This window comes from Anabrus simplex, chromosome 11, assembly GCF_040414725.1.
Source record: "Anabrus simplex isolate iqAnaSimp1 chromosome 11, ASM4041472v1, whole genome shotgun sequence".
Classification (NCBI taxonomy): Eukaryota; Metazoa; Arthropoda; class Insecta; order Orthoptera; family Tettigoniidae; genus Anabrus; species Anabrus simplex.
The window spans coordinates 85703658-85713690 of record NC_090275.1 but is presented as its reverse complement, the minus strand read 5'-3'; the positions used below and the strand labels follow the sequence as shown (position 1 = coordinate 85713690).

Genomic DNA, 10033 nt, shown 5'->3' with positions numbered 1-10033 from the left:
TTTCATATTTAGGTAACTGTTAGGGCTTTCCTTTTAAACAGTCATTTTCTAAGAAGAACACTAAAAATTGGACCATCCTTGGTCCTTGAACCAAATCTCCTATTACCTAGTGGCTGATATTAACTGTTTCACCCTAAAATCGTTCACTCACAGGACTCATGTCAAACTGGCCGTCTATGGGGAGTAGACTATCACACCTCAAACCCCAAGAGCGGCATTATTGTCTTAGGTAGGATACAGGAAGTTTTTTAAGGGTACATGCGTAAATTAACAACCATTTAGAAACTCATAAACACAGAACTACAAAAACAGATTTGTTTTATTTTAACACCAGGTCACTAACATGTTTCTGCAGTGAATGTTCATGATTTCTCCACCTTTTCACTTCCAAGGAATTCATTGATGTACTTTGATGTGTCCGGATTTTCAAGTATCTTTGAATGATCCCCTTCTACAACATGAATTGCCTCGATGCGCTCGCAGAACTGCAAAAGGAATAAAGAACCATCAGATGCACAATATAAAACAAACACTGGAAAAAGAAAAGAAAATAGATTTGCACAATGGTTACAAGGATATGATATCTCACCAGTGAGACTCGCGACTTGGGAGGGTGGTGTGGTGTTCACGGATACTCTAGCGAGTCTGGCATTGTGCCCCCTTACTTCTGCCAGAACCCTCACAATCACCTTCCTATCCAACTTCCTTCACTCAATTCTTGTTCTCTCCTAACCCCGATGCTACAAAATTTTTCCAGGTCTAGGAAGTCTCATTTTCATGCCTTCCCCTTTCTTGTTGGAGTTACGACAGTGGCCATACAATACGTTCATGGAATCCCTACTTGTTGTAAAAGGTGACTTACAATGCAAACTACCAGCTTGTGATGATTATCCTTGCTTTAAGATTAAGAACAACTGAACCACTATCCTCTATTATCATTACAGTAATTAGAGGATAAAATGGAAAAGGTCCAACCTTTTGAATAATACAGATACTGACATTTAAATAAAAGGAAGATCTATGAGGGGTACACAAATGAAAGAATTCCTAGGCCTTGCAAAACCATCAGGGTCAAAAGAGAACAAGAGTTCACCAAAGGACAGGAGAGAGAATAATATTTCTTTTACATCCCACTAACTACTTTTATGGTTTCTGGAGGCACCGAGCTGTCGGAACTTTTTTCCGCAGGAGTTCTTTTGCGTGATGATAAATTTACCGACACAAGGTCAGCGTATATGAACACCTTCAAATACCACCAGACTGAGCCAAGATCGAGCCTGCCAACTTGGAGTCAGAAGGCCAGCGCTCTACCATCTGAGCTACTCAGCCTGGCAAATAGGAAAAATCACGGAAGGAACCTGGCAAAAGTGGAAGCGATGTCAGACAAATCTGAACCTGAGAAGTTATTCTCTTGGGTGAAGGAATCAAAAATACAATGAGGACTGTAAAATCTTTGTTGAGGAGGAAGATATAGTGAACTCTTCACACCTCTTGTCTTACTACCTGACAAAGAGAAGGGCAATTTTAAGCCTGAGGAATCTTTCTGGGCATTTTTTAACAGCAGGAACTTCTACTATCAGTCAAAAAGTGTGCTTTAGCATAAGAATGGTAAAGCCAATTCAGGAAGAAAAGTACACAGGCAGGTAGGATCAAAATAATAAAATACATAAACAGGCTCATGAAATCATGTAGCCAGTACCTTAGATAGACCATAGTCATCATTTGCTAAGTTGTATACAGTTGCTCTGGGACGCAACAACATCACTGGTGCTTTTAGGCGACCTTCATAGTCCCAAGAATACTTCGTCAGCGAAACAGAACGTTGAACTGCTCCATCGATGACTCTCCTAATGTGAGCTGGAGATGCAGTCGAGAGTGTTGCCATCTTGCTGACCAGCCAATCCAGTTTATCTCCCCACATAATCTTAGTCTTCAATTCCTCCAAAATCTGTAAAGAAACAAATTTGTCTGATATCAGTAGGTAACCAATACCTAGATGATGATGATGATGATGATGGTGATGATGATGACTGTTTTAAATCACAGACTTTTACAACCACTCGTTCACTAGTGTTCCAATCATGGACACCTTGTCTGATGGATAAGATATTTTCTGATGACACTGTTAATATGTTTCACCTTGTCCTCACCACAAAGTACTGCAGTTTTCATGGTACAATATGTGAACAAATGGATGGTGTTGCCATGGGTTCGCAACTGGCACCGGTCTTCGCTAATTTCTATATGTATGATTTTTTAAGAGTGCTCTCTTCAATCTTGCACACTCAAGCCTTCAATATGTTTGTGATATGTCAATGACACATTTATTATTTGGCCTCATGGTGAACATGAACTTGGATGTTTTGGTTTCTAGAAAATCCAATGGAACTTTAGGTCATTAGGTTTAATGCAAACCCACCCATACTAATAGATATCTTCATGGTTTCTCTCACCACCATTCTTGTCAAAAGCTTAACACCCTTATCAGTCAAGCAAGGGAGGTTTGTGAACAGGATAAGTTAAATGGTGAACATGAATTCCTAACCAAAACATTAATGAGGAATGGCTATTCAAAGAAACAGGTTGATGAAGTGCTACATCTTAAGCCAAAAGACAGATTGTCATGTGATTTTCCTCCTTTGAGTTGGCCTTCTTTCCATAAGTACAATCTGTCACAAATATGATTGGTAATATTCTCAGAAGGTACAATATCAAGACCATCTTTAACATCAGTATCATCATAGGCAAATAATGCCTGCAATCTGTTAAAGTTCCTATTGGTTTAAACTGGGCTGAAATATATATGAACCCTTGTTCCTGTAGATCAGTTTATGTTGGTCAAACATGTAGGATGGTAACTACGAGAGTTAACGAAAATCGCAGGCACTTAAGTCTTTGCTAGCCAGAGATGTCTGCTGTTGCATAGCATCCAGTACATAATGACTATCAAATCATTTTTGATGCTGTCATTAGTAAGGAGAAACGTTTTACAGCTAGAATCATTAGTGAGGTGATAGAAATTGCTAAACACCCGAATAATTTTAATAAAGATGATGCGTATATACTGAGTAGAACATGGCTACCCTCCATAGTTAAGTCTTAACATCTTTCTCCTTGACTCTGATGACCGTGGAATGAATTTCATTTCTAGCAGGGTCTTTCTATCTTGAGTCCACTTACTATGGAGTAAGTGGCAATTAATGCCATTAATGGTTTTTGTTCTACATTGTCATGGGTCTGAAGAAGAGTTTGGTTTTTAGATTGAAATGCATAAGGGACCTAACATCTCGGGCACTCGCGCCTAATGGTAAAAGATGAAATGAAATGAAGTGACAGACTAAAATTTACTCAATGACTAGAATTAAAACAAAATGATGATGAGAATGATTATAAGTTAAAAATAGTCAGTTGATCTAATTTGCAATGGTATATTTTCTATAAAATGACTAGGACCCAAAAAGCCTCCAATGTGTGGAGGCGACTGAGTTGTTTTTAGGACTGGTGACCAATTCGAGGATAACATCAGGTCAATGTACTGTTCATGGAGGCACCTAACTAGGCACTCTGACATTTCTTTCTTTCCTCACATACAACATTCCACACTACTGCCATTACATGCAGGCTCATACAATATGGTGCCCAAGATCCACATGGGTCGACGCCCTGAAAAAATTACAATTAAAAAAAGCACTCTGACAAGGTGAGGACCCGAAGTTACTTCAAACACTGTGTAAATGGCATCCAAGCAAATTCCAACCGGCTCTGTTGCCCATGGATAAGCAGCCTACAGCCGGTGATTCTGGTTATGGAATTCATAAGGATAGCTTGGGTGAAGTGGCATCTAGTATTTACAATTCTTGTTTTTATTATTCACTCAATTCAATACATAAAAATTTTATTGTCTCTGAAGGGACATTACAATACAAACGTTAATTGGGACATGTTTTGCTCACTGTATCGAGCATCTTCAGCCATCTTTTATACGAAGTTCTCAAGGTTGAGTCATACATTAAAAGTTATTTATAATTATTTTGTTCACTGAAAATATTTTACACAATAAATTTTTGTCACTACTTAAAAAGTAAACAAGTAAAATTGACAATTAAATTGTATCATTAATGGACTATACGTTAATTACATCATATTGATAAAAAATCGTCAATACTTAAAAAGTAAAAAACATTTTTTTCTTTGACAATTAAAATTATCATTAATGGACTAGACGCTAATGACATAATATTGATGACCAAGTAATATTAAATATGCCAATTAAATTGAAAGATTTGGCTAATTCTCATTTGTTTCTTGATTTTTCAAATACTGTTAGTGTATTTATCAAAGTTTCAAATTAAATTAGTGAAAGTTAAAGGATTAAACTTGCAGTATTTTTTTCTATTGTGTTTTCGTTAAATGAGAACTACATCATTATTATACTCTGTTGTGTGCATCATACTTGTAGTCTCTACAATCTTCAACTGATTTAAGTTGGCCTATATTTACTGGTCAGATTGTTGTTAAGCGTAGTTTAAAGGGGTACCAATAATTGTTACATAGGTGTGATATTAAATGAAATAAGTTTCATAATGATAGATCCATATTGAACTGTGATTACAATAGAGTAAATTAATGTATTATTTGGGCCCACCTTTTCAATACAAAATGTAAATAGTTTAAATTACATAAATGATTAGGGACTAGTTTCGACCTAGTACTAGGTCATCGTCAGCCTAAAGCAAAATTAAAACATAAATACTGAAGAAATTAAACAATGTAAAGACACGTAAGGTCTCGTAAAAGTACATACCATGTGAGATATTGTGCAACACTATGTTAAAAAATAACTCTCTGAAAGAGATTCATAATAAGTCCAGTGCACATTAAAAAGATGTTGTAGATAGGATTCCTTGAGTTGCTGGATAAAGAGATTACAATATGCTGGCTCCTTTAAGGTGCAGGTATCTAACTGAAGAACCACTGAGCCGAAGTCACGTTGTTTATTTATGATTAAAGACCAGAGCACCGTGTAGCATTAAAAAGTTGATAGGGATGGAAATTTTTCAGTTGTGGGTCAAGGAATTCAACATATGCTGGCTTCTTAAATTTGCTGCTGTATATTCGAAGAACAACTGAGATGAAGTTACGTCGTTTTTTAAGATATTCATAGACGTAAAAACACATGGATGCTGGAAAGGCTCTTCAGTTTTTTGGAACTTGAAGGAAGGTAATTGTTGCGCGTGGAGGCTTAAGAATCCAGGGATGCGCTACATTATGTTAAAAATAGAGATCCATAAAAAGGTCCAGTGCGCCGTATTAAAGTAAGAAGTTGTAAAAGTAATCCTTAAGTGTTTGGTCATGGAAATCGAAAAAGGTTGGTTTTCAAGCGATGCTGTTGTTCATTCAGAGATCAATTGAAATTACAGTACCGTAACATTGTCTTAAGATGTTTATAAACTTGAAATAAATGTCGATGCGAAGTAAGATGCTAGAAGAAAGCTCTTCTGTTTCTAGAATCTTTAAGGACGATGGATGTTATGCCAGGAGGATTAACATATATGGCGTTAAATAAAGGTGGATATAAATTCGCAGTTCAATGTGGACCATACATTTGACTCTGAATAAATGACAGCAAGGAAGGAAAGAAAGAAAGAAAGAAAGAAAGAAAGAAAGAAAGAAATTTGGTCAGGTGGAAGAAAATATTTAAATAAAGGGAATTAACGCGTGTTGTAATAAGCTGAAGAGAGAAATGAGGGTAGGTGAGGTTCAAAGGAAATCTTGAAGAGGAGAAGGGAGTAAAAGAACGGAAGGAGAAAAAGGGGGAGGGGGAGAGGATGTTAAGGTGGGGCTGAGGGATGTGGGAATATGGAAGATTGTTTAAGAAAAGTACTATAAATAGAATTAAAAATTGGACCTTTAATATTTGATTTTGATTGTCTGAAAAGCTGAATGAGCAGGTCAAAAAGAATGTTTGATTTTTCAGAAATGTCATTAAGATTGAAGTTTGGATTAAAATATTAGTCTAGATTTATAAAGCAATTCTCTGTTATATTAAGTAGGGGTCCTTTGTTCATAATTTTGAGAATTACCAAATCATGTTTAATGTCTGTAAATTTATGATTATAATCATTCATGTGTTGACCAACTGAAGAAAATTTATTGTGTTTTAGGGCATTGACATGTTCCAAGTATCGTATTTTAAAGCTTCTTCCTGTTTGTCCAATATAAGAAAAATTGCAGCGGTTGCATTTTACCCTATATACACCGGATTTTGAAAAACAATCAGTTCTATTAACAGATGATGAGTTGTGTAAGACTTTAGCATTATTATTGTTGGTTCTGAGGAGATTTAAACATGTTTTTAAAAACGTTAGTGACCTTATAAATATCTTTATTGAACATAAAGGTAGAAAATAAAGAAACTTTTGGTTTTTCTTTTTTCAGAGTGGTTATAGGACAATGTTTGAATTTATTGATAATACCATCAATGAAAGAACTATTGTATCCATTGAGTTTAGCAATCATACGGATATTGTCCAATTCTTTTTTAAGATCACTTTCGGTCATTGGGACAGTATAGGCTCAATGAACCATACTATTATAAGCTGCTCTTTTACGGATTTGTGGATGAGAGGAATCTTGACAAATAGTGGAAGATGTTTGTGTAGGCTTTCTGAAGATATTGAATTTTAAGGAATATGGTTGCCTAATGATGGTTAAGTCTAAAAAATTTATTCTTTGTTCAGATTCAGATTCGAGCGTAAATTTTATGTGCGGGTCAATATTATTAAGGTTGACAAGAGTGGAAGCAGCGTCTGTTATGCTTTCATCTAGGATTACTAAAGTATCATCCACATATCTAGCCCAAAAAAGAATATTATTGAAGTTATTATTATTATCAATTTTAGTATGTTCTAAAAAATCCAAGTAGATTTCAGCTAAGATACCCGAAGCCGGCGATCCCATGGCCAAACCCTCCTGCTGATAGATAATACCATCGAAAGTGAAATAGTTATTATTTAAAACCAATTTCAAGATAGACATAAAATCTTGTATTTCCAAAGCACTTACGTGGCTGTATTACTTAAATTGTTTTCAATGATAGGGTATAATTTAGAGGTTTGAATACTAGGATACATATTAACAATGTCAAACGAGTGAAGGGAATGATGAGGTTGGATATGAAATTTATTAAGATTCTCGATCAACTCTGTAGTATTTTTAATAGATTTATTAGATAAAAAATGATAACATCTTCTTAGAAACTTTTGAATGAATTGAGAAGCATTGTAAAGAGCACTTGGTCTATAATTGATGATCGGGCGGATAAAAGAGCAGCTTATAGTCTAATTGTATGGTTCATTGAGCCTATACTGTCCCAATGACTGAAAGTGATCTTAAAAAAGAATTGAACAATATCCGTATGATTGCTAAACTCAATGGATACAACAGTTCTTTCATTGAAGGTATTATCAATAAATTCATACATCGTCCTATAACCACTGTGAAAAAAGAAAAACCAAAAGTTTCTTTATTTTCTACCTTTACGTTCAATAAAGATATTTATAAGGTCACTAACGTTTTTAAAAAACATGATGTTAAAATCTCCTCAGAACCAACAATAATAATGCTAAAGTCTTACACAACTCATCATCTGTTAATAGAACTGATTGTTTTTCAAAATCCGGTGTATTTAGGGTAAAGTGCAACTGCTGCAATTTTTCTTATATTGGACAAACAGGAAGAAGCTTTAAAATACGATACTTGGAACATGTCAATGCCCTAAAACACAATAAATTTTCTGCAGCTGGTCAACACATGAATGATTATAATCATAAATTTACAGACATTAAACATGATATGGTAATTCTCAAAATTACGAATAAAGGACCCCCTACTTAACATAACAGAGAATTGCTTTACAAATCTAGACCAATATTTTAATCCAAACTTCAATCTTAATGACATTTCTGAAAAATCAAACATTCTTTTTGACCTGCTCATTCAGCTTTTCAGACAATCAAAATCGAATATTAAAGGTCCAATTTTTTATTCTATTTATAGTACTTTTCTTAAACAATCTTCCATATTCCCACATCCCTCAGCCCCACCTTAACATCCTCTCCACCTCCCCCTTTTTCTCCTTCTGTTCTTTTTCTCCCTTCTCTACCTCAATATTTCCTCTGAACCTCACCCACCCCTATTTCTCTCATCAGCTTATTACAACACGCGTTAATTCCCTTTATTTAAATATTTTCTTCCACCTGACCAAATTTCTTTCTTTCTTTCTTTCTTTCTTTCTTTCTTTCCTTGCTGTCATTTATTCAGAGTCAAATGTATGGTCCGCATTGAACTGCGAATTTATATCCACCTTTATTTAACTCCCATTTATGTTAATCCTCCTCGTGTAACATCCATCGTCCTTAAAAATTATAGAAACAGAAGAGCTTTCTTCTAGCATCTTACTTCGCTTCGGCATTTATTTCAAGTTTATAAACATCTTGAGAAGACAATGTTACGGTACTGTAATTTCAAATGATCTCTGAACGAACAACAGCATCGCTTGAAAACCAACCTTTTTCGATTTCCATGACCAACAACTTAAGGTTTACTTTTACAACTTGTTACTTTTATACGGCGCACTGGACCTTTTTATGGATCTCTATTTTTAACATAATGTAGCGCATCTCTGGATTCTTAAGCCTCCACGTGCAACAATTACTTTCCTTCAAGTTCCAAAAAACTGAAGAGTCTTTCCAGCATCCATGTGTTTTTACGTCTATGAATATCTTAAAAAACGACGTAACTTCATCTCAGTTGTTCTTCGAATATACAGCAGAAAATTTAAGAAGCCAGCATATGTTGAATTCCTTGACCCACAACTGAAAAATTTCCATCCCTTTCAACTTTTTAATGCTATACAGCGCTCTGGTCTTTAATCGTAAATAAACGATGTGACTTCAGCTCAGTGGTTCTTCAATTGGATACCAGTATCTTAAAGGAGCCAGCATATTGTAATCTCCTTATCCAGCAACTCAAGGATTCCTATCTACAACCTTTTTAATGTGCACTGGACTTATTATGAATCTCTTTCAGAGAGTTATTTTTTAACATAGTGTTGCACAATATCTCACATGGTATGTACTTTTACAAGACCTTACATGTCTTTACATTGTTTAATTTCTTCGGTATTTGTGTTTTAATTTTGCTTTAGGATGACGATGACCTAGTACTAGGTCGAAACTAGTCCCTAATCATTTGTGTAATTTAAACTATTTACATTTTGTATTGAAAAGGTGGACCCAAATAATACATTAATTTATTCTATTGTAGGTGTAATGTGTCATATACTGCAACGCTATGGATGATTGTGTCTGTAACAAAAGATGATTATGATTGTAATAGTTTGTAAATGTTGTTATGAGTACATTGAAGCTGGAATTTAACTTACACCTTTGTTTCATTGGTTGCGCTTGTTGCAATACTGAGACTATTTGTCGCAGTGTTTTTACTTCTTGTGTTATATGAATGAGGCGGGTGTGGTGGAGGGCGAGTAGGTGGAGAAGGAGAAGGCGCTATGGGCGGAGCATTGGGCATTGACGTAACGGGAGGAAGGCAAGTAGGGGGCATAGGGGAGGGAATTGTGGGCCGGGTATTGGATACTAACTTAGATTGTGGAGGGGAAAGAGAAGGGGGTATGGGTGAAGTGTTGGCCATTGGCGTGAAGCGAGGAGGGCAAGTAGAGGACGGAGGGGAAGGAATTGTGGTGGGAATTGTATTTGTTGATGTATTGGGAGGTTTATGGTTGAAAATTTTTGAAATTTTACTGTTATCTAATTTAAAAACTTTTTTTATGATTGCATGATTTAGGTTTTTTGTTTTACCCTATTGAAATGCTGATCTAAATAAATATAAATGTTTTCGTATTCAGTCATTAACTTTCTCAATTCTTTTTATTACCATGAGGTCCTTACCTATTGTGCTAAACTGATGGCCGGTCTCTTTCATGTGATTAGTCATTGCGGAATACTTATTATGT

At 35.4% G+C, this 10033-nt stretch overlaps 1 protein-coding gene across 1 annotated transcript in view; it reads right to left on the bottom strand.

Moving 5' to 3' along the window:
- Window positions 1-294: 294 nt before the first annotated feature.
- The window catches only part of LOC136883438 (fatty acid synthase), a 560183-nt gene continuing 550444 nt past the window's right edge, over window positions 295-10033 (bottom strand). Inside the window, exons 36-37 of the mRNA XM_067155718.2 lie at window positions 1700-1948; window positions 295-485 (exon numbers count right to left, since the gene is read on the bottom strand). Of these exons, the coding sequence (XP_067011819.2) occupies window positions 363-485; window positions 1700-1948 (372 nt within the window). The 3' untranslated portion in view covers window positions 295-362. The remainder of the gene's footprint in view (window positions 486-1699; window positions 1949-10033) is intronic.